Raw genomic sequence first — 25,298 nt, 5'->3', positions numbered from 1 at the left:
ATATGTATATGTCTAATCGGGTAGATACGGGGGGTCGGGGGATACGGGAACCAAATCTTGTGTAAAATGGTATTTAGCGGTACATCTGGTACAAGTAAGGACGGTCCCCATAACTTCAATAAGTCTGAAGGTATATATGAGGACGGTCCCCACAAATTTAAGTTTTTACTAAACGGTAGTTATAGGTACCGTCCCTATATATCTGCCTATACTTATACATAGTATAATATTATATATGATTATATACGAAAATATATATATATATATATACTCGTATATACTATATACTATACATAAATATGGGTAGATACGAGGACGTACCCATAACTGTCATTTAGTAAAAACTTCTACATTTATATATCCATATATACGCAAATACGCATGTATACGCGTATATAACAAACACTATTAGTCAGTATAGGTAGATACTAGGACGTACTCATAACTACTATTGTGTACAACTTTAAACTTAAATATATCCATACAACTATAGGGAAGATGAATTAGGGCCAAAAACGTGTATATGGATAAGACACTTTAACGAGTTTGCAATGTTTAGGTTCAAGTTCAAAATTTTATACATAGAGAGCATTCTTTCGTGTTTATATCTCACTAAATGTAATATACGTAATACACAGTTTAGGTCTACTAAATACAGGATTTCTAATATGTTTGTAAATTTCTAAGGATCTCAGAAACCAAAGAGTCCAGAAGCATATACATTTTCTTAGGCGAGTTAGGCTGAAAAGAGACACCCCAGACCTCTCCAAAATGGCCCAGATATAAGTTTTTTAAATACTCTTTAGTTAAGCAATTGTAGCTTAATTAACAAGTTCCTCGCCTTCTAGAAATCCGATAAAGACGAGAGTAGTCTCGTTGGACTCATCTTGGTGCATATTTTCATACTGCACCAAAAAATATGGTTATGCAATTTTATCGCATAATCGGATGGGATACGTCGAGACAAGAAAAATAAGCCCTCGCAGAGCTCTCTACGATGCTCCGTTCGCGAGATATGAATTTTTTAAGTATTTGTTGGTTAAACAATTTGTAGCTTAACTAATGGATTTCTCAGCTTCTAGAAGTCGGATTGGGACAAGACTAGTCTCGTTGGACTCGTCTTGGTGCATATTTTCATCCTGCACCAAAAAATATGGTCATGCAATTTTATCGCATAATCGGATGGGATACGTCGAGACAAGAAAAATAAGCCTTCGCAGAGCTCTCTACGATGCTCCGTTCGCGAGATATGAATTTTTAAAGTATTTGATGGTTAAACAATTTGTAGCTTAACTAATGGATTTCTCAGCTTCTAGACGTCCGATCAAGACGAGATTTGTCTTGCTGAACTCATCTTTGCCTATATTTTTATTCTGAGGTAAAATATATAGTCCGGCAATTTTATGGCAGAATCGGATAAAAAATGTCGAGACACACAAGCAACCGGAGTCCTTGCAGAGCTGCCTACAATGCTCCGTTCGCGAGATATAAATGATTGAAGTATTTTGTAGTTAAACAATCTGTAGTACAAAGGGAATTCATAAATTATTTCAATATTATGCCAGTCGGCTTTAATGTAAATTTGTGTGAATAGATTGAAATTTCGTTAAAAAAATTGAACCTCTAGCAAATGCTATTTAAGGGGATGCATTGAGCGACTCAAACACTCATTCAAGTTTATCTTCCAAATTATTAGGAATATGTACTTTTTTGTAGAGATTAAATTTACTCTTTTGATTGTACTGAAGCGCGCTACAAACTCGGTTTCTCAAAATTATAAAAAATAATTTTCATAAAAATTATGAATACTTGTAATTTTGTTGGTCATAATAATATTGAAAATTAGGCCTTGTAGCGTGCTAAGGAAAAGTTCTATGACTAATTTTAGACCAAGAAGAAACAAATATACCTAAAAATGTGGAAGATTTTTTTGAAAAACTAAATTAGCTATTGAAAGACAAGTTTTACACTATTTTACGGACGGAGAAGTTTCACTGTGCGTTAGACAAGGACAAGCCTATTAGCTCTCCTCTCTTTAGAAGGGGTACCCACAAAGACTACAAAGGCGATCCGATTGGTCCGAATCCGATCATATGTATGTATATGTATGTACAATACATGGGCCTATGATTTTCTTATATTGAATTGTATCACTCGTAATTATAGAAGTAAAAAATAAATTATATTTGATTAGATTATTACTATTCTTTATTAGGGTATGCAGTAAATTCATGTATTTTATTTAATATAATAATAACTATATTCTTATTTTATTATATAATATTATTACTGAACGTATATTTTATATTAAAAAATTCTGTTGATTTTTTCAAATATTTGTTACTTTGTAATTTTCCATTAATAATTTTCATTTCATTTTTTGTGCAAACTTTATTTGCCATTAAAATATATATTTTTTGTCATTCTTATATTTTAATGAAATACAATCTAAAAAATTGCTATTATAGCAACATACATGTACAATTATAATTTAACTGAGGTGTCAAATTTCAAAACTCACTCAATCGAATTTTCCAAAATTTTCAAGAAGTAAATATATATTCTTTAAGATTGAATGGGTTTTTATGTGAAACTTGATATTCAGGAATTATTTTCATAAAATGTAGTGATTTTTCACTAAAATCCTTTTACCCATGGATAGATTAGTTTGAAATTTTAAATTAGACAAACATAATTTTTTGATAATTTTAGATTTAGCAATTTTTACATTATGACGTATCAGTTACTGATTATCGATATGATAATACTTTTAAATAAGTATGGTGTAAGTCTATTAAATTACAAAGTTTAAAATGCTTTTCTAAGTTGATTATTCATTGATAATTGGACTGCGAAACGTCACGCAAATATTAAATTAAGTTTTTTTTTTCTTAAATTAACTTTATTGATATAAACTATTCATCAAATTTCTATGAATCAATACAATCAATTTAAAAAGTTGAATTTGGTAAAGTTTTATACTTTATTTTAAGCCAATAAATGTTAAAGTCCTATATTTGTATAAAGATCCGCAGTTCATTCATGACAAATGGATAAACCTTTTTAATTGAATGTGATCAAAGTATAGTCTCGAAAAGTAAAAAAATACTAACTGACTATACCAGACAAATTAATTGTAATCAGAGCTAATGCTAAGCCATTTAGCAATTAAAAACTTATAATTTAGAAGAACGCACTCCTTTTCTTGGAATATCCTTGAAAGGTTTTAGAAGTGGATAGAGAGACTGACTAATTTTGAATGACACCATGTCGTCGATCTTTTTCATTGATTCATTAGCTGGGCACACTTGTTTTTCTATCTCAGGTGCCACTAATCCAGCACCGTCTGGAGCCATGGATACTACGTGTACGGAAATCTTACTTCGAAGATTGCTGAAGCAAATGTCCTGATAACAAACAAAACATATTTATCCTAAGATGAGAAAAGAACAGTAAATTTGATGTGATATACAGAAGGTTTAGCAAACAGTCTCTTGGATTAACCCGAAGAGATCCGGCATTCTTCCATATATCAACTTATCAATTTGTTTAACTAAAATTTATTCAAATATGTAACCCATTTGACTAATATAAACGGCAAGTTTGTTACTGGCTGCATATGTGAGAGCACCGACCTTTTAAAGGTTGAGAGAAACTTAACTAATATGAGATAAAAATGGTTCAGATAATAAATTACGAAATTAAAAATTATGAAATCTTCACTTTAAATAAGAAAGTATACTAGCTTCATTATTTAAAATTGAAACCACATTTTTAATAAATATAATATTTGTAACTTATCAAATCTTTCATTAAAACATTATATTAGTGTATTTTAATCTTGATATTTGAGATATTTGGATTTGAAATTATAGGCAAATGAGCGAATATACGTGTATACATGTAGCGGCCGTACACACTACGCTTGAGAAACCTATATCTATGTAGAAATTTAAACCTATATTAAGAAACAAAAGCGTGATGTTTAGTTATTTTGTAATCAAATCAAACCAATGACAGCTACTATAATATAACAAGGTGTTTTACTATCATTATGATTTAAATTGAACCAAATAAGTGATGTACATATAAACAATTATATTTTTTCATAACATTAATTTTAAAACGGGGATGCTGTATTGGATTATAGTAAAATTCAACAAATTATTTGAGAGCAAAATCAAGCAACTACACCTAAAAATGTAAAATATTTCCTTGCTTAAAAAATGTAGCCCTATGAAGACAAATTTTAAACCTTACCGACTTACAAGCTATTTGTTAAACAAAGAAAAGTGATGGTTGATACCCCTAATAAAATAAGAAAGATAATACACCAGTCCTTATCTGATACATAACCAGATTACTGTCTTGGTAACACTGTTCAAGATGTCTTTGTAAGACTACACATTTTATTTATGAAAAGCGTATACTTTTTTTATGTTTATTTGCTCTTAGATTACTCCGAGTAAATCTTCATTAGCTTAATATAGCATCCTATTTTCAAAATTATTGACAGAAAAAACACAATTGTTTATAGCTTTAATATTTTAATTTTTGTTGTATTTTCTAAAGAACAGGCTATACCAGTGTATAACGCAGTTAAAGTAGTAAGTTTACTCCTTATAAAAAATCCATATTCTCAATATTTTAAAAGAATTTCTTGATTGAAATATTTTGTCAATTTAGATTCCCTTAAGCCTCTGATGCGATTAAAATAGTATAAGATACGTATAATAGTTGATAATTATTATAAAAGTTGTCTCATACAAGTCGTGACCGAGGCGGAGATCTTAGCACTCTAACATCCTGTATACAAAAAAATGAAATTGATTGCAAAATGTATATTACCTTAAAAAACTGTAACAACTTCTTTTTCGTAATTGTCTTCAGATAGGCTACTTCGATATTGGCACGATCAAAATTGTATTGTTGGTGTACAATTTCATTCCAAAATCTGGTTGATTTTGAAATTAACATTTTAGGTTTTTCAAGACGTTGTACTGCCAAAGAATCTTTTTGCTTTTCAAATTCTTCGTCTGTAATGTTAGTTATGCGCTCCTAAAAGATTTAATAAATGAAAATTTTTTATTTCATAATAAATGTTTTCAGCCCTCTATAGGCTGAATTTTTTTTAAATGTTTAAATTTTTATGCAGCTTCGTAACTTTAAAATTACAATTGCTCACAATGTCATCAGTTTTAATAGTAGTTATCTTACAGACAATATATATATATATATATAGTCAAAACCTAAGAGCAATTTGTAAAAAAACTTAATAAACATAAATTATTTGATAAAATGTTGATATACCAGCTTGTGACTTAAAAGTTAAACAGGTCAGAAAAGTGTTAACTTTTACTAAGATTATGTTAAAACAAACTGCAAGAATTATGCAAAGTAATTTAAATTCATAGATTATTGTTATTAACTATAAAAACACTAACCAGCATGATGTTCAAAAATGCATTAACTCGGCTTTCAAGATATTGGGGATGCTTATCACTTTGTACAATAACTCTCAAACCTTGAGACCCGCCAGTCCTTCTTACTCCACTAAATACGATATATCCCAGCTGCTCTTGCGTTCGTAAAATATTAAAACAAGGCTCCGATATAATTTGTGCTAAAAGTTCTAACAGCATATTTGATTTTGTTGATTGCAAACCACTTTGATAGTAAATCTCAGTACACGAGCTTTTGTGTAATTTGTTTTCAGTTTCATACACAAAATTAGAGCCTAAAAGAATTTCTGTAGTTAATTATCAAATTATCTAATATTTAAGTGCGTATATTACGAAAGTTTAAGTTATAAAATTTCGCTTTACCTTCATCTAATTTGATTACACGATTTAGAACTAATTGTCTTGGTAGCAATGGTATTAAATCCACTTTAAATGAATTTTTTAACTTAGATTCGACTAATTTGATTATATCTAAAGCTTCGGATGAGGTAACGTTCCCATGTATCAAACCTTCTATATGACATTTGTTGAAAATTTGCGGTATGAAATCTTGGACTTTATCGGCAGTTAAATCTAAGCAGAGTGAACTGATTAATAAAAATTAAAAATAATTTTGAATAATTTTATTGTGGGAAAATATTAAATACTTACGTGAACATGCTTCTAGCATCTCATCCTGTAGCCAAATAGTCTCTGATAATAAAGCTTCAAGATAATAAACAGCATGCTGGTATGGTTGGTCGGCATCATAATTCTTCAAGTCTCTAATGTACTAAAATGTATTGTATTATATTAATAATGTACAAAATTAAAGAGGTATTCCAATTTTTCTGTCAGAAATTTTAATAATTTTTAAAAAGATTATATATTAATAATAAAAAAAAAATATATTTTTTGGGAACAGTTTTTCCAATGGTCCTCAAATACAAGAAAATATTCTTTTATCATTTTTTATATGGTTTTTCTGCACACAGTCTCGTGGTAATTATTTTTGTTTGCTGATGAGCATAAACCCGAGTTACTGGAACCAGAGATACCAGAATTTAAGTTTTTTGCAGCAAAAGAGCAAATAGAGGGGGATACCTTCACGCTCAACAAATACATGTCTGCATGATAACATGATTGTGCTTATGCTGCAAAGTTGTGCAATTCTGATATCCTGGAACATCTAAAGGCAAAAAATTTAACATTGTCAGAAAAATTATAATTATTGCCATAATATAAACTACAATATTTTTATTTGTGAGCAAATATTTAGAAAATACTGAACTTCTGAAGTTGATGGTTTCAAAAATATCAATTTTCATAATTAATCCAAAAGGAAAAATAAAGATAAAGTTGTCAAATCTTATTCAGTGTAGTCTACACTGGGAAATAATCATAATTTTTCTAGGTTTACATTTTTAATTTTTGGTATTATAGTTAACCACTATCGTTTATAGTAATATATAAAAATAACTTCTCCGAGAATGTAAGAAAAACTATGGAATTATTTATATAGGGCATACCACTTAAAACGCCCCAAAGAATAGATACAAAAACGTGCGTAATTTTTTAACTATAAAAAATATTCAATTTTTACATAGGACCTTTTCGAAGCCTTTTGTTGTTTGTTTTCAAAAAGTTCATATACAAAAACTGAATATGTCTTATAGTTAAAAAGATACGCGTGTTTTTTTGTATCTAAGCTCTGGGGCGTTTTAAGTGGTACACCCTATTTCTTACATTTAAAGACTTAATATATGTAACATAAATTATGTACTCACAAAATTTTTGTTATTGATTCATCAGCTCTTTAAAAATTACTAAAATATCTGACCAAGAAAGTGGGATGTCCCCTTAACTGATTTTAAATTAACAAAAAATTGGAGCATACCTCATCTTTAAGGATTACAAATCTTTCTGGATCAACAGTAAAGTGAATCATTCTATCCAAAATTTTTTCTAATAATACGCGTTGCTTATCATCGTATCCCCCAATTGACAGCTATAAAAGTAATGCTTTTCTTAAAGACTAGTCGAGAGTTTATTACTTAATTCAAAGATACATAAAATATTAGTTATTTATTTTACTTACCACCATTCCATATTTACTATCTGATAGTAACCATTTTAAACCTGCAAGATCAGCTTCGTATGAATATTCGTTAAGCGCATCTTGGAATAAACGAACGAAGAGTTTACTCAAATTACAGCTGATAGGATCCATGTAGACAACAGGGCTAAAAATTGGAATACAAAAAATTAATTTTTAAAGATTGAACTTATTAAATATTTTATAATTGAAGAAAGAAAAACATGCCTGACAAACTGAAAAGTTATATTTGCTTTAGGTACTAAAAATTCATCATCCTGCTTAAACCACAATCTTACAAACAAGTTATCCTCAATAATTACAGGGAACTTATCTGCCTATAAAAAATAGAAACCGAAATGTAATTTTTTCTATATTTTACGACTATAATTTTAATATCAAACTTACGTTAGGATCACACGGTTTAATATCGAATCGAGTTGGTATAAATTCATTTTTCTCTGGAAGCTTAAAATCGGATTTAGAAGTAGGATTTTCCCATTTCTCAATAACTTCTTTAGGTATTTTTTCCTTTTTAAATCTAGTACCATACCAATATTCTGTTTCGTCAGCTACGCTCTCATAGCATTTAGCAAGTACTCCAACTCTTATATTTCTTGGAGTTAAATAATCCATGACCCAATTAATTAAATTTGGTCTCCATTCAGGAATTAAGTTTTGTGCAGTTAAAACTTCTTCTATTGGATAGTCCTGTAAAGCTTGCACCAATAAGCTGACATACTTGCGAGGAGAAATTTTTTCTTTAAATCTAAAGTTCATTGCTAATATGTCCCTACATTCCTATAAAAAAAAAAGAATTTGATTTTTTTTTTTTGGAAAAGATAATTATGTACATGATTTATACAAAATGAAATTACTTTATAGATCCATTCTACTGGACCTTCTTTTTTTAGCATATTAATATATTCAAACATTATGGTTATAATATCATCAACATGTTTGATACCCTCTTCTGTAAGATCAACCTGAACAGTGTAAAAATAGAAACCCCTTGCCCCAGATCTTGAACCTGCAACTAGTGAGTTGCACCATCCGTTTGCTTTAAGAGTGGATAATAATGATCCTTCTCCTTCATGTCCTATTAAATGTGAAACATATTTGGCAGGCTAAAATTTTTATTAATTAACAATTTTGATTAGAATTTTAATAATTTTAAATATTGTAGAAACATACAGAGGATCTGTAATATCCATGCAAATCTGGCAATGGAAATGATATAGTCAAATTCCTAATGTCTTTAATTGGTACAATTAACCATTTGGTTTGAAAATGTTCTTCCGTAAATGGGTGGTCAGACCATTTTGGAGCTTCTATTTCTTTATTTTCCACATCTTGAAATTTGTCCACTACCATTTCTTCCAGCTCATCCAAAGTTTCTAAATTATAATATTTTAGTAAGTTTTTACAAAGTTTGAAAAAATTATTTGCCAAATGAAATGTAAAAAAGAATAATTACCTTTACCAAGTATGCACAATGACATAATATTAGCAGAATAATACTTATGATGAAATTCTAACAATTTTTCTCGTACATTAATACTATTCTGTTTAGGAATAGTATCTAAAGTAGCTTTGCTTCCAGTTCCAAATTTAGAATATGGATGAGAAAGATTACACGATGATTTCTCCAATTGATTTATACGCCATGTATCATTTGCTAAATTCTTCTCATGCTCTGAATTTACAGCATTGAGCTCTAACTCGGTCAAAGCTTCTGTAAACAAGGGTGTGAGAAAGAATTGTGAAAATCTATCCAATGCTCCAGAAAGTTTATCAGGGGTTACATCAAAGTAAAACATTGTATGATCTGTATAGGTAGAAGCATTACTGCTTCCTCCATTCTGAGATAAGTACATGTTGTAGTCATTATTATTTGGATATTTGCTGGTTCCCAAAAATAACATATGTTCACAAAAATGTGCTAATCCTGGCAATTCAATGGGATCACTCATATATCCTTAAAAAATATATTAGTATCATATACAGTTTAATATTCAGAAAACTTATTAAGAAACTAATTTCATACCAACATTGACACTTAAAGCAGAAGCACTTTTGTCAGTTGTTGGATCGCTGATAAGAAGCACTTTCATTTTGTTACAGAGTAAAAGACCCCTATAAGACCGTTTATCATTAGGAGATTTTGGGATATCATTGTATTTTTTTTCAATATTCTGATTTAATTTTTTATCTATGGAGAAAGTTTTGGCCGTCGTTGATTCCTGCCTAAAATAAGTAATATGTAAATTTAGACAAAGGTTTCAAATGTTAAGCCTTAAACACAAATTAAAGTAGAAGCTAGAAATTTTAAAGTAAGGGAGCTTACTCAGCGCTGCTGCCTTCAATCTGTACACTTTCATCATTCTGCTGAAGCGATGTCATTACACCTTTATATTTTAATTGCAAAAAAATATTGAAATTTTTGATAATAAAAAGTAACTATAGTGTTTATTCCAACATCATAAAAAGCTTGGAAGTACCATTTCGAAACGGTCAAATTTTTGCGCCGTAGTTCGAGCTCAAGTTCTGCGCAGAAATATGACGTTTTTACGAATGGGTTAGTGATGTTGGAAAAAACCTTTAATATTAGATTTAAAAAAATTAAACGAATTAATGAATCATAATGAGGATAAATAATTGAGAAATAAATTTAGGATATCAAAAGGCGCATCCTTTTGTGTACTAATAGAGCATTGTCCTTTAATCTGTCTATTAAAAATAAAGGTAGAAATAATTTAGGCTAGAATGTCTAATCACGGAATGAAATACATATTTATTGCTTCTAAAAAGCATAGAAAGAGCGTATGATAAATACTTTACAGTATAGTTATTTGTAATTAAATATTTAATACTAATAACTTTCTATGTAGTAAAATCCTTGGAAGATTGAAGAATTACTATTTACCAAGTTTGGTTTATACACCATGTATTACACTATACATTACATACATCAGTATGTGTACATACATACATATATATACTTTTACAGGATGGTATATGTACTACATACACATACCCTGAACAGACCGTGATTGGGTATATCCAGCCGACACTCAGCCGCTAAGTAAAATATGCTTATGATTGGCCAATTTTAACTGATCAACCAATCATACGCGGATTTTACTTAGCGGCTGAGACCGCTGAGTGTCAGCTGGATATAGTGGATACACCTCATTGAATATACATAGTATACTACATACAATGTATTTTTTCAGTAATGGGAAACTTTGAATTAGGATCTGACACGTGGGCGGAGTCAATATATATAGATATATAGAAAATTTAATATGGCGCAGAAGTGCCTAAATGTCTAAATGTCTATTGAAATTACAGGAGGGTTATAATGATTTCGATGGAGAATATCTGTACAAACTTTTCTCCCAAATTCAAAAGTTTTAAGGTTTTCAATAATAAATTGCAATTTATTGAAAAATATCCATAAGAATCAATGTAAAACCCGGGCTTCCTCTGCTTTCATTTTTTACCGCTTGGAGCGCTTCAACTATGTCAGATCCCAATAGTTGAGCCATACACAATTCAATTTTATACTCACTGTGGGCGCGTTCACGGAGACGCTATCAACGCTACTGCGCACACATTTCAATCATTTTTCTATGCGCAGTAGCGGTGGCAGTGCTAAAAGCGTGCTCCGTGACGCGCCTTGTGTGTGTATGTATGTACAATTTTGTAACTTTGGACTAAAGTGGTATAATTTCTATCACGTGAACTATACATGGTTAACTAGTAGGGTTTAATACACTTGTATGTGTTGGCCCTAAAGGGACAAGACGTCATTGAACTCAACTTGGGCATATTCCACTTTAGGGTGAGGTTCACCATTCACCAAGCCCGGCTTGGGGCTAACCGGGCTAAACTCATACAGCTCATGTAACGGAAACTATACTACTTTATCCCGAAAGTATACCATATTAACCCGGCTAGCCCTCAAGCCGGACTTGGTGAACCACTTGGTGAACCACTTGGCGAACCACTTGGTGAACCTCACCCTTATGTCCCAAAACGCTTATAGTTCATGTAACAGGTATTATGTATTGCAAGCGTTTTCGGCCTTAAGGGCCGGTTGTTCCACCTATTGACAAACGTTTGGATAAATTTATCCGTTTGGTAAATCTTGAAATTGAATAGAATTTACAGTGGGTGCTTTCCAGTTAGACTGAAAATCGACACAGTCAGACACAATCGGATTCAAATGTACATTTTGGGTGACATGCAATGTACCATTTGTGTCCGATTATGTCTGACTGTGTCGAATTTCAAGCTAACAGGAAAGCAGCCAGTTTGTAATTTTTATCAAGCTCATAAATTTTACCAATAGGTGAAACAACCGGCCCCAAGTAGAATACGCCCCTCGAGGCTTTGAAACTACAGTTTACGTAACATATACTGTAAACTTGAGGGAGTCGAGGTTCGATACCTACAACAGATTTTTAGGATATTTGGAAAACAGCCATTACATACATTTTAATACATGATTAAAAGCTTTATATATAATTTTCTACTTACCTTAATCCTAAAAATTTAATAGGTAAAATATTAAGAGACAAATGTACTCGAGCATTATAACTTCGTACAAGAAACATTTTGTGTAATTGTAATTGACAATCAATTGTAACGTGATTTTGGTTATTAAACATAAAGGGAGGACGCTACCGACCACGGCCCAAACTACCGCAGACTGGTAGTACTAACGGGCAACGGCACTAACCAGTGCCACCACTGCCGCCGCCCGCCCACGGTCGGCACACGCGGTCCACTCAAGTCCACTGCCCAGTGCGATAGTTAAGTAATTTTGTAACAAGATGGCGTCTGATCATGAACATTGACCAATTTTCTTTAATGATGACGATCAATCTAATGACCAATGGCGAGAGCGACCAGTAACGACTGATCGGACTGGTTGCAAAAGCGTGTCAACAACTTTATTAAATCAAAAGGCATTGTTTGTTTTTCAAGCAGAACTTACAGATCCTTGTAAGATTTTCGGATCGTATGTGTAATTGCAGGAATTTGCAAATTCAATGGAAGTTTTTTCAATTTAAAAATAGTAACAAACCGGTTAATCGTAGAAAATGAGTTTTTCTGTTAAGAAGACCGGTGGTAGAATGTGGCATGAAGCTCGGAAGCAAGAAAAGAAAATACGTGGAATGTTAGTAGATTATCGACGTCGAGCAGAACGTAGACGAGATTACTATGAAAAAATTGTAAGTTCGTATTTGAATAACTAAAATTTAAAAAAAATTTAATTTTGTAATTCATATTATATTAGAAATCAGATCCAACACAATTTCTCCAATTACATGGACGACCTTGTAAAATTCATTTGGATCCTGCGATTGCAGCAGCAGGGGACAGCCCAGCTAACATGTATGTTTAATTAATATTTTCAAAGTAATAACTGTTAATATATGATTTTTCTGTCACTTCTTTATAAATATTTTTGTTTAAAGGATGCCTTGGCAAGGTAATGAAGATACTCTTATTGATAGATTTGATGTTCGAGCCCATTTAGATTGGATACCAGAAGTTTCGGATACAATTGATGTAGAAGTTCCTCTTAGTAATGAGGATAGGCATATAAATTATGAGCGTTATCGTATAATTGTGCAAAATGAGTTTCTGGGAGGTCAGTTATTTACTCCTTGAAAAATAATTTCATTAGTTACAAGAAATTTTAATAAAAACTACTGGTTTACATAGTTACTGAAGAAAAGTTTCTTCATCAAATTCATTTGGAGGAACAGTTTGGTTCGTCTACAAAAATAGATGCTGGAAAAGATAAGAAGAAATCAGCTAACAATGCTGCAATTGGCTATAATTATGAAACAGAAGAGCCTATTGCAGAGACTGTTAAACCTGCTGATCCAGTAGTAGCAGAAGAAAAAGTAGATGATGAAGATAGTGATATTGATTTAGGTATACTTCATAAATTTGTATTATATTTTATGGTAATTTAGAATTAATGATATTTTTTTTACAGATATTTGTGTAGATGTTTCTCAAATTGAACCATCTCAAGCACATGAGATGAATATAGTTGCACAAAAATATGGTCTTTTAGGGGCTGATTACTTTAGTTTTTTAACACAAGATTTTGAAGAAGCAGAATCATTAAGACAAGCGAGAAAACAAGAAGAAGAGAAGGCTATGTATTCGGTAACTACTACAAATCTTAAGGCCTGTTTTTAATGTACAAATAATGTACATAATCATTTTGTTAATAGGGAAGAAGGTCACGAAGAGAAAGAAGAGCTTTTAGGGAGAAAAAAATGATTGGACGTGTTATGTCTCCCCCTAGGTAAGTAAAATATAGTAAAATAAAAAGCAATTTAATGGTGTTTTAGTTTAAAAATTAAAAAAATTTCTTTTACCACAGCTATGCTGCAAGGGAAAGTCCTGAATATAATCCTTATAGAAAGTCTTCTTCCAAATCCCGTTCACGATCAGTATCTCCTGTAAATGCTGGACAAATCACATATATCACAAGTTTTGGTGGTGAAGAAGAAGCACATGGAAGCACTTCTCATGTTACCTCTTCAAGTACCAGAAAAGTAAATTATTCTCACCTAAGGCGCAGGAAATCTGAAAGTCCTGTTTTCAGCGAACGAATTGTTAGCAGAAGAATTTCGAAATCGAGATCGAGAAGCTGTTCTAGATCTTTAAGCAGATCTAAGTCCTATAGAACAAGGGAAAGAAAACACAGTGTTACTTATATAAGGTGGGCTTAATTCTTTGAAGAGTTCAACTAAATTGATAAATATAATTTTTCGTAGAAAACTTGATCGCATTCATATTTTCAGAGGGCGAAGAAGCAGACTAAGAAGACGAACTAGATCAAGAACGAGAAGTCGTTCCAGAAGAAGATCACGAAGCCGTAGTAAATCGCGATCACGTGGTAGGAGTACGAGTAAATCACGATCGAGGTCTATGTCACGATCCAAAACACGATCTAGATCGCGCTCGCGACTAAAAAATTCTAGGAGCTCTTCTCGCAGTACAAACTCAAGATCTAGATCGAAGTCGCGTAACAGAAGTCATTCAAGAGACAGCTATCGGAAGAAACGTTATTCTGCTTCGAAGTCTATATCCAAATCACGAACCAGAAGTAAATCCCGTTCTAGGTCCAGGTCTAGAAGTAAATCCAGTTGTCCCCGTTCTAGAAGCAATGAAAATAAGACATCTGCACTGCCAAGGTAAAAAGTACGAATAACTTTTTATAAATAAATTAATTTCAACAAAATGTATCTTCTTTCAGATATTATGGTCGACGTGGAAAATCTTCTAGTTTGGAACTAGAATTATCAGACAGTGATGACAAGAATAACCCTAAAACGTCAAAGCCATCTATTTCCAATATAAATGCGTAAGACTTGAAAATATTCAAAACAATTATTCTGACTACTCCTTGTTATTATTGGAAATCATTAGGCATATTTTTTTTAGGAACAAGCCAAAGGCAGGGTTAAGTACAAATTCTGGTGGCGGGCACAAAGTCAGTAAGAACTATAACGCTTTCTTAGTCACTTAACGCGCTGAGAAACAATATTCTTGTTCCTATGTCACTACGCTTGGCGAGAAGTAACAGCGAATGCTATTCGTTTTCATATGTTAATGAAAGCGACAACGTCACAAATGCTACAATTATGTTTATTTCTTAATTGATTCCCGGACGTAATTAGCATTTCATAACGCGAAATAAAGTCGTTAGCATAAATATCCTATCCACGAAAGGAATAAGATCGATCCTAGTTTTATTTTTCACTTTGAATGCATTTTTCACTAAGTACACAGAAATTCTTTATTATACCAGACTAAACTTGTTCATTTTTCAGTCGGCCAAGATTACTCCTCAAGAGCGGCTTAAGAAGAAAATGCAAACTTTGTTGAATCGACAATGTGAGTATAATAAACTTTCTTATTAAGTCTAGTATATTGATAAATTGGTTTTATATGTGTGTATATATGTATATATATATAATTAAGACAAAGCTGATAAAAAGGCAGAGCAGCTTAGGATTGAGAAAATGGAGCAGCAGCGGCAGGATCGAGAAGATGAAATTCGGGAAATGTCTTTAAAACTTCGTAGAAAGTTAGTATTAATTAATTATTTTAGTAACAAATGTTTACATCAAATTAATTCATTAAGAGAATTTAATTGTATTATTTCACCGACTACGTATTTAGACAAAGGGAAAGAAGACATCGATACGAAGGTCATTCTTCAGACACTCACTCTTCAGTTTCTCGAACGCCGAGCCCGAATCGCAGTCCACGTCATCAAGTTAATCGTAAAGAGAGAAGGGATAGAGATTTAAGAGATTCTGATGTAAATCAGGAAAGGGATAGGGAAAAAGATAGGGACAGAGAAAGGGAGAGAGAAAGAGAAAGAGGCAGAGAGAGACATGATAGAGAAAGATGTAGGCTAGATGCCAGAAGAAGATATAGGGACTCTCCACTTCGTTCTTTAAGTCCAAGAAGTAGTCGGTAAAGTTTTTTTTTAATTCTCAATAAGCTATAACACATTTTAATATACATAACAACTTAGAATATCATTCTTCATAAATTATTAATTTTAACTAAGTCGAAGCGATAATTCAAAATTTAAATACAAAGTACATTTGTACATTGCACATATAGTGAAAAATTGTTCATAGAGGGTTTTAAAATGTTAATTCTTCAAAATATAAGATATTTTATATATGTTGCTGTGCTAAATTTCTTAATTATCCATATTCATTCATTACTGTAATAAGTTAGTAACGCTTGTATATAAATATTTTATACATCGTTAAAATTCTCGATTTCTTTTATTTAGAGGTTTGGTTGACTATTAGAGAGGAGCAAATGCAGTTTTACCGTCTTCAGGAAATAAGAAACTATTGAATCTTCTTGCTCACTGCATTTCTGCAAACTTAGGCCTTAAGGATTTGTATAAAATATTGAACTAAGTGGTATGGATTTTCATTGAATGTTTCAATATTTGCATCACAATACTTGTTTTATTGTATTAAAAGTTTTGTTAAATAAAGCTCATGATTTGATTTAATTTTATATTATCGATTTTTGCTATCAATAGACGCTTCCAAGACATGGATATATGAAAGACATGAAAGCATTTATTTTTATAATATTAAGCGGCCTTCATCGTTTGATGTAATATCAAATGAGGACTTTGCAAGGGCAGCTCTTATGTTTCATTAAATTTATTAAAATTTATGTAACAGCATTGACGACAGTACTATTTGTGATACAGAAAGAATTGTTGGCCAAAAATAAATGGTGAATAAACTGACGGACGCAAAAATAGCCACTAAAAGACTGAGTATATTGTTTTTAATTCATTAACTTTCTATATCTTTTTAATTTATTTAAAAAATTGTTATTTATTTTACGTTAACTTTATGCAAAAAGAGTTAAAACTATATCTTTTTGGCAACAATATATATACTTAAATTCGAATACATAATAGAATTTCACAATTTCCTCCATAAAAAAAGAACTACATTTTAAAAAATTATATATTTTCTAAACTTCTTTATCGATTACTTGGTCGATGACTTTACACTTGAACTTTCTTTACAGATGTCATGATTTAAGTTTCAAGATTATGTTTCTAAATTTTGAACAACATCAATAAATTATTAAAAGTCGACGGAGTCACCATTTAAAGATACCAATTTTTGCATTTCCATAAAGAAAAGCATATAAAAAATTGATGTCAATTGGATTGACGGAAATAAGTGTTTTCTTATATACGTTGATTCTTTAGGGTATTTTATGTGACGCACTCATAAAGCCATAAATATACACAATACAAAATTGTATACAAAAAATGGAATGAATTAAATAACGGAATTTTCAACACACTTGCTTATTTTCTGAATTCCTATTATTCCTGACATTATTAACGGGAATCCGTATACCGACATTACAGGGCGAAAACTATTTTGCATACAGCGTCGTCATTTGTTGACGGATTGTAAAGTTATTACAAGTTTTTGGAAATGCCAGAAGCTTATCTACTAAGTTACGTTAGGAAAATTAACAAAAAATGAAAAAAAATTTTTGTTTAAATAAATATAATAACATTATTGAGAAACAACAATTAAATCGCAAAATCCCCCAACGTACTTCACTAGATAATGTTTTTACGTTTCCAAAAAGTCCACAAAAATGCAAATCCGTCAAGAAATGACGACGCTGCATGCAAAATAGTTTTCGCCCTGTAATGGGCGTATTCCACTTAAGGCCAATAACGCCCACAATACATATATAATACGTGTAACGTGAACTATTACCAGAGATGAAACGGGAGATTGCTCAATGACAAAAGGCAAAAAGGCGCAGTGAAACCGACGGAGGAACGTTAAATAACGTAATTAATAATAAAAACGAAAATATGACGATGATTAGATATGGCATTTTAATTGGTAAGTTGTTTCATTTTTATTAATTAAGAAAATTGAGTAAGTCCTTTATTTAAAGTTTTAGTTATTGTTCGTTTTAGTAGTAATTTTAGGTTATTCGAGTTACTTAAATATTTTTATTATTTTGTTAAAATTAAATGTTGAATATAATAGAAATTGGTATTTGGGTAATGGTTTTAGTTAGTGATAGCTGTTCTTCAGGAGACAGAAAAGATCTGAGCGGCCCTGAAATTAAAAATATAATTACAAATAAAAGTACAGATATTGGAAAGTTACTTAATGGTACAATAACCTGCGAAGAAATTGTTGAAGATAATGAATATAAAATAATGGTAATAGTTTTAAAGTTTAAAACTCTTCAATAGTAATAATTGAATATACATTTTGTGATGTAAAAAAATTGTTAGGATTTTTTGGCTACTTGGTGTGATCAAAATAAAGTAGATGTAATTTTGACATCTGGGGGAACTGGATTTTCTGAACGAGATGTTACACCAGAAGCTACAAAAAAAATAATACAAAAAGAAGCTCCTTGTATCATATTTTCTATGTTTCTAAATAGTATAAAATGGACACCAATGGCTATGCTTTCAAGGTAAGTTTAATTATATTATGATTAGTATTTAAATAAAAACTTATTAGATATAAAAATTTCCTAGAGCTATTTCTGGTATACGAGGAAAAACCTTAATAATTAATTTGCCTGGATCACACAAGGCTGTGAAAGAATGTTTAACAGCAGTGGCACCTGCTATAAGTCATGCAGTAGATCTGCTTCTTAACGATAAGTCATCAGTAATAAAAACACACAATGCAGTACAAAACTTCTCATTTAAATTTTGTCATACTCCTGCTAGTACAGAAATGGTAATATGTAAATCCAAGGTTTTTTAATCATATAATAATTTGTTACTTTATTTTCTGTAGTTAGGATTGCACAATGTATCAGAACGTTCTAGAAGTTCCCCATATCCAATGATTTCTGTGGAGGAAGCTAAAAGTATTATTTTTAAAGAAGCCTATGTAATGAACGTTGAAACTATAAATATTAGTAATGCTCTTGGTAGGGTTATTAAAAATAATGTTTATTCACAATGTGACTTACCTCCATTCAGAGCATCTATAAAAGATGGCTATGCTGTTATTGCTAGTGATAGAGCTGGAAAAAGAAAAGTCTTAGGTGGTGTAAAGGCAGGATCTACAGTAAATAAAACTACTATCCTATTTGAAGTTATATTAAGCTCTATGAAAAATAATTATAGTTCACTATAATTTACAGACTACTATCTTACCTAAATTACTTCCTGGAACCTGTATAAGAGTAAATACAGGTGCACCAGTTCCAGATGGTAATAATTGAAAAATTCTCATATTTTCTCAATTTTCTGCAGTAAATAAGAGTTATATAATTGCTGGTTTTAGGAGCCAATGCTGTGGTACAGGTTGAGGATACTAAGCTTATAGAAACACTGAATTCTGAAGAAGTGGTGGTAGATATATTGATTTCTCCTAAAGCTGAGCAGGATATTAGGTAATATAAACATATTGACTATTATAGTATTATATAGTAATACATTTTTTGTAGGCCTATTGGATCGGACATAGAAAAGAATTCATTGGTGTTATCAGAAAATATAAAAATTGGAGCAGCAGAAATTGGAATTTTAGCTGCTTGTGGCTGTAAAGAAATAGATGTATATAAACAACCTGTAATTGGAATATTATCTACTGGGGATGAATTGCAAGAAGTAGGAGAACCACTTTTACCTGGGCATGTCTATGATAGTAACAAATTAACATTAATGTCAATTTTGGAAGAAAATAATTTCAAACCTCTTGATATGGGTATTGCACAAGATGAGTAAGCTTCAAAAAGTATGAAAATATATTAATAAATTTTTATTTATTCATAGTTACCTTCTTTATTCTATTTTAGTGAAATGACTATAGTGCAAACAATAACAAATGCATTAAAAGCAGTCGATGTGCTCATAACTACTGGATCTGTATCGATGGGAGATAAAGATATGCTAAAGCCCATCTTAAAGCACTATTTTGGTGCTACATTGCATTTTGGTTAGTGGTAAAATTGGAAAAAAAAATAAGAGAACAATAAACAACTGTATTAATTATCTTGTAGGTCGAGTAAACATGAAACCTGGAAAACCTACAACTTTTGCTACTTGTATGTTAAATAATAAGAAAAAATATTTATTATGTTTACCCGGTAATCCTGTTTCTGCAACTGTGACAACTCACTTATTTGTTTTACCATTATTGAATAAGATGCAAGGTTTATCAAGCAAGCCTATTATTGTGCAAGCAGAGGTTTGTCAACCAGTTTTACTAATCTAATAATTTTTACTCTTTGCATATTAAATTATATTAATTTTTTCAGTTGACATCTGATTATCAATTAGACCCTCGTCCTGAGTATGCAAGAGTAACATTAAAATGGTCAGATAAAATAGCAAAAGCTTACAGCACTGGAAATCAAATAAGCAGTAAACTTCTAAGTTGTCAAAATGCAAATGCATTTATTATCTTGCCTGGATCAACAAATCAGAAAACTTCATTGAAGGCTGGCGAATATGTTCCAGCAATGCTTCTTGGATTTAATCAATAGCTTTTTAAGTTAATTTTATTACAACTTTCTTAAATATATATATTTTGGTTATGAAATATTAAGTACTATGTTTATACTACGCAAAGTGCATTATAAAAGAACTATATATTTTTTATTAATTGTTGAGTTGTGCAATTTTTATACCAGCATAAGAATTTTTACTACATTTGCTCATTACTATCTGACTTTAAGCTCTATTTCCTCCTAATTCCACAATAAAATACTACGACAATATATGTAATTGAATACCTTTTATATATTTTTAAATAAATAAAAATTAATATTTCTGTATTTTTAATTTATTTTTATAAAAATATTATTTAATAAGTTGATTGCGTTTTTACAGTTAAAGTAAGTTTAAACGCAACGTAAATCGGATTTCAGTTATGTTATATACAGATAAAATTGTTCAAATTCTTTAATAAATTTATTATATCATTAACTTGCTGCAATAATGGTATTTAAAAAATTTTAGACTTTTTAAATATTACTTAATTTTAAAATTATTAATTTTACATAACTGAGTTAGATCATACAAAATAATTCATATTGTATAGTTTACTGCAGCAGTATTTGTATCAATGTTACATGATCTGATGGTATGTAAGGGGCTAATTTTAACAAATGATTAATATATTTTTTAATTACCTGTGCTTTTTAATAAAGAGTGGCAAATTCATTGCTAAGTGAAAATTAGAAGAGTTATTTTGGCACCATATTACTTAACAGTAGAACATATATGAAATAAGATCGTTACAGAGGCTTAACTCAAATTTATATTGTTTAAGTTGTGTCATTATTGCAGCCAATAAATGATATAATGTATATGATTATTAACTTACATGGTTTTATGTCCTGTCCCTTCTCTCTCTCTCTCTCTCAAGAAACTAAAAAATAGTATTTGACAAAACAGCTTTTTAATTAAATAATGCAGCACTTTGATGAGGGACAAGAGTTTTCAAAAACTGAAAGTTAAACAAAACTCTATACATGTATTTATAAAATAATTATAAACAATTAAAAAAGCTTTTTATTTGTTTTAAAAGTTTGTACAATTTGCACAATATATTTTGATTGGAAATTTTAATTTTTTATTTCAAAATCTATAGGCCTACTACATATACCAACACAACACCATGCAAGTAAGAATGTTTAGTGATCCATATGAATTAATGCATGTTATTAGTACTATCTATAGGTAAATTTTGTCAGTTTTTGGGTGACTTCTTTTTATATGTATAATACAATTATACATTTCACTTCACTTTTATTGTGTCGTTATGCAGAAGGCCTATTGGTAGCAGAGATACTAGAATTGACTGTTTTACAGCAAAAACACATTGTGATGTATGTATGTATCCCTCTTCATTCGTTTTCTTGCTGTAAAAATTATTATTGTTTCTAGTATCTTTAATTAGTAGTATTAGATATTGCTGTAATTACCGTTTCAGCAAGAAAAAGAATAAATTCTTTATTTGAGGTACTGAGAAATTTTGTTTCTTAATAATAGCCTAATAATTCTTTCCATGTGTGGGTGATGATAAATAAAGCAACATAATAGATGTAATGAATGTGGTTCAAGCTATACAAAAAGTTTACATTTACTTATGTTGCTTTGCTTGCCATCATCCTAACTAATTTGATGTTTGTTGACATCCGTGCAGTCCCTTAATGAATATATTGTTTGACTGTTGAATTATTAAAATTAATTTTGAAGTTTTTATTAGTATAGGCCTACTGTATACCAACATAATGACAATGAAGTGAAATGTATAATTATATATGTATATGCATAAGTTACCCCAAAAATGACAAAATTTTCCAATAGAGAATGCTGATAATGTGCATATTCATTACTCCACATTCTGGCTTCTACGACGTTATGTTAGTATGCAACAGACCTCTAAAGTTTCCTGGATTATGTTACCTTTGACATAATTTTGGAGTTAAATTTTTATCTCTAAGAGATGTTTGTATTTATAGATTTATTGAATTATGCAGATTATGCTAGTATTTAGCAAAATTAAATATTGGATTTAAATAAATAAAGGCAACCTTGAAGATTTTCAGACATGTCTTATGAAATCCTAAGATTAATAAAAACTATTTTCTTTATATCAATTTCACTATTTTCATGAAAAGTACATGATTTCTATATTTCATAAATATTCATAATTTGATAATTATGTAGAAAAACTTGTTACCTGGAAGCATTTCTTTTGGTTGATTCAAAATAAAGGTTCCAAAAAATCTATTTATAAATAAAAGTTAAAAAATTCATATGTGCCTTGATTTTGTACACCTTTAGGGATTAAATTAGTGTATTGAGATATTAGTACGAAGTAAAGTGTATGATGGTATGGGTGGAATAAGAGAAGAGCCCATACACGTCAGTATTACCCTACACTCTGCAGAGGCACAGTTAAGCACCGCAACAATTATACCTATTTTAATGTATTGTTTTGTTTTATACAATGGCTCTGTTTGTTTTTGCTGTACTACTGAATTGGTGCAGTTAATTACAGTGAGACAAAGACATTTAAATAAATTTTCTTTTATTTTAATCAATTGAATTAGTGCTCATTGATGAAACAGTACAATAAAAACAAACATACTTAATCAACGATTAGTGGGAATGATCAAGTCAAATCTAAACTATAAAAAAAAATACAGTATATTGTTTTCTTCTGATAGTCATGTGGATCTGCTTTGCATTGCTTTAATATATAGCTCATCCCCCATACCCTCTCCTACATACTAAAACTTCAAACACTAATGGGTCTATAAAAGTCTATAAAATAATGTCATGTATAGATTTTTGACGCTCATAACTTTGTACGAATGTGAAACCAACGCATAACTGTAAGGATTCTAAATCCCTTATTGCATGAGCATATGATGGCACTATGAACATACCCCTCTAAAGGGGAGGGGGAGCTTTTGCTTATTATATATCTTCATTTTCTACAATTTTTTATCTCTATAATTTCTTAAGGATACTTGACTGTAAAGTGATCTTGCCAGCTTTGAAGACTTTGAATAATTACCTCTTGAATAACATCAGAATAAGAACCTTTCAGCGGTTATAAGTTTTTCTACACAATTATTCATAAGTTACTCAAATAATATTTATATAATAATATTCAAAGCATTATATTTTAAGCGGTATCTACAGGGTTTAATATGATCCAATAATATAAAATTTTAAATAAATGGACCAATTTTTAATAATCACTAAAATAACATTGTTGCTAATATTGTCTTTTATAGAAAAACTTTTCTGGAAAAATAAAAAATGGATGTTGTACAACAATCTTTGATCTCAGCAAATTATAGATTTTCAGTTCATAACAAAATTTACCACGCGAGTATAAGTATTATTATATATTAAATTTAATAATGAGACTTGTAAAAAACTGATATTTGTTGTAGCACATCCTTTTATATAATAGCTTTGGGCAATATTGTAATATATAACGATTGCTATATTCAATATAGCAATTAAAACATACAAGCATAGGAGAGAACATTGATATCAATATTAATACTACTCTCTAAGTCTAGCCAACCTTTGTGTGAGCTCATCTTGTTCTTGACTTACTGCAGTAGATGTACCAATACTTCCTAATTGCCCAGAGGGCAATTCCATATTTAATTCAAGCCTAAAATAATTATGGTTATATTTCAATCCATAATAAAAATAGAAACTTAACCTATATAAATGAAATGGAAATAAGATTCTTACCCAGCTTCATCTGCCACTTGTTGCATTAATGTATCAACATCATTTTGAGGAACATTTGTTGTTGTAGTTTGAGACATAGCATTTTCCATATAAGAACTTTGTACATCTAAGTCTTCAAATTGACTCTCAAATTTATCCATAAGACCAGATATTTTCTCTAGATTCATCGATTTCATTGCAGCATCCATTGCTTTTACAACACCTGCCATGGATTGTGTAACTTTTCTTGTTGTCAGTGCAGTTTGTACTCTACTAGCAACAGCATCAACTCTGGCACTCATCCGTAGATAATTCAAAGCTTGATTTTTTTGTCTAATGGCATTTTCAGCATGAATACGAGCTCCTTCCATATTTCCTTTCTGTATTGCTTTTTTCACCTTTGCTTTCTCAATTTTTTCCTCTTTCTCGCATTTTTTCGAATTTCTTTCTAGCTCCTTAACAGCAAATTTCAAATTGAAAAGATTTTCTAATTAATTTGATAAGGAATCAAATAAATATCTGATACATTTAAATCTGAAAATTAAAACAATAAAGTAAATAAAAAGGATACTTTCCATCTGAGAGACGGACATGGCTGACTGTTCGGCCCCCGTTTTGACAGGAAATTAGGTTAACTTTTGATTTAATTTGCAGTTAATGCACTGAGTTGAGTTCATGCAGAGATGAGGGTGAGAGCTGTGAGAACTGATTGTTCACGGCATATCCTAAAATAACCTTTAGATGGTGGCGTCATCATTTCAGGTGAAGCTAGCCAGAGTGTGAGTACTACTGTGAGTGCCACCACCAGAAGTGCCAGATAAGAAGAAAGTCGGTATGGCCATCTATTGGAAGTAATGCGAATTGCGAAGAATTTCCGTTCTGGTTTCCCCTGGAACAGTTCAGAAGAGAGCCAATGGAAATGAAACCAAATGAGATGAGAAGCAGA

The 25,298-nt window shown here is 30.7% G+C and overlaps 4 protein-coding genes and 1 long non-coding RNA gene across 10 annotated transcripts; 2 read left to right on the top strand and 3 right to left on the bottom strand.

Annotated features, from left to right (window-relative positions):
- Positions 1-2,306: 2,306 nt before the first annotated feature.
- On the bottom strand, positions 2,307-10,498 carry Ide (Insulin degrading metalloproteinase). 6 transcript variants are annotated; one of them, XM_066731078.1, is made up of 15 exons: positions 10,417-10,498; positions 9,884-9,944; positions 9,584-9,783; positions 9,014-9,514; positions 8,731-8,933; positions 8,415-8,663; positions 7,945-8,337; positions 7,765-7,874; positions 7,540-7,684; positions 7,339-7,449; positions 6,114-6,234; positions 5,826-6,035; positions 5,445-5,737; positions 4,849-5,058; positions 2,307-3,407 (listed from the first exon to the last, which is right to left on the bottom strand). In XM_066731078.1, exons 1-15 carry the CDS (start codon positions 10,481-10,483, stop codon positions 3,177-3,179), a joined length of 3,105 nt encoding a protein of 1,034 aa, XP_066587175.1. In that variant the 5' UTR covers positions 10,484-10,498; the 3' UTR covers positions 2,307-3,176. The 6 variants fall into 6 exon arrangements, with proteins under 6 accessions (XP_066587175.1, XP_066587176.1, XP_066587178.1 ...); XM_066731079.1 differs by having other exon boundaries at positions 2,308-3,407; positions 10,463-10,483; XM_066731081.1 differs by having other exon boundaries at positions 2,308-3,407; positions 10,421-10,463.
- Positions 10,499-12,108: 1,610 nt separating this feature from the next.
- LOC136775897 (CLK4-associating serine/arginine rich protein) lies at positions 12,109-16,906 on the top strand. Its single transcript, XM_066731085.1, has 14 exons — positions 12,109-12,779; positions 12,845-12,942; positions 13,026-13,201; positions 13,276-13,491; positions 13,556-13,731; positions 13,800-13,873; positions 13,952-14,293; positions 14,376-14,768; positions 14,831-14,938; positions 15,019-15,067; positions 15,408-15,471; positions 15,559-15,664; positions 15,760-16,059; positions 16,391-16,906. The coding sequence occupies exons 1-14, from the start codon at positions 12,648-12,650 to the stop codon at positions 16,407-16,409; spliced, it is 2,253 nt and encodes a 750-aa protein (XP_066587182.1). The 5' UTR covers positions 12,109-12,647; the 3' UTR covers positions 16,410-16,906.
- A 945-nt stretch (positions 16,907-17,851) lies between these two features.
- Positions 17,852-20,869, top strand: cin (Molybdenum cofactor synthesis protein cinnamon). The gene is made up of 11 exons (XM_066731086.1): positions 17,852-18,005; positions 18,183-18,334; positions 18,410-18,597; positions 18,662-18,869; positions 18,930-19,205; positions 19,282-19,351; positions 19,425-19,533; positions 19,588-19,863; positions 19,939-20,078; positions 20,143-20,330; positions 20,401-20,869. The coding sequence occupies exons 1-11, from the start codon at positions 17,975-17,977 to the stop codon at positions 20,626-20,628; spliced, it is 1,866 nt and encodes a 621-aa protein (XP_066587183.1). The 5' UTR covers positions 17,852-17,974; the 3' UTR covers positions 20,629-20,869.
- On the bottom strand, positions 18,903-19,431 carry LOC136775900 (uncharacterized). Its single transcript, XR_010823005.1, has 3 exons — positions 19,295-19,431; positions 19,108-19,161; positions 18,903-18,996 (listed from the first exon to the last, which is right to left on the bottom strand). It is a non-coding gene; the product is annotated as an uncharacterized lncRNA (long non-coding RNA).
- A 152-nt stretch (positions 20,870-21,021) lies between the features above and the next one.
- On the bottom strand, positions 21,022-25,139 carry Chmp1 (charged multivesicular body protein 1). The gene is made up of 3 exons (XM_066731087.1): positions 24,924-25,139; positions 24,374-24,839; positions 21,022-24,290 (listed from the first exon to the last, which is right to left on the bottom strand). The coding sequence occupies exons 1-3, from the start codon at positions 24,943-24,945 to the stop codon at positions 24,176-24,178; spliced, it is 603 nt and encodes a 200-aa protein (XP_066587184.1). The 5' UTR covers positions 24,946-25,139; the 3' UTR covers positions 21,022-24,175.
- Positions 25,140-25,298: the final 159 nt, after the last annotated feature.

The sequence above is a fragment of the Prorops nasuta genome, unplaced genomic scaffold, assembly GCF_024137725.1.
Source record: "Prorops nasuta isolate Cenicafe-Biocafe unplaced genomic scaffold, Cenicafe_Pnas_1.2 PNAS00008, whole genome shotgun sequence".
Lineage (NCBI taxonomy): Eukaryota > Metazoa > Arthropoda > Insecta > Hymenoptera > Bethylidae > Prorops > Prorops nasuta.
The sequence above is the reverse complement of the archived record's forward strand: the minus strand, read 5'-3'. Positions and strand labels throughout refer to the sequence as shown.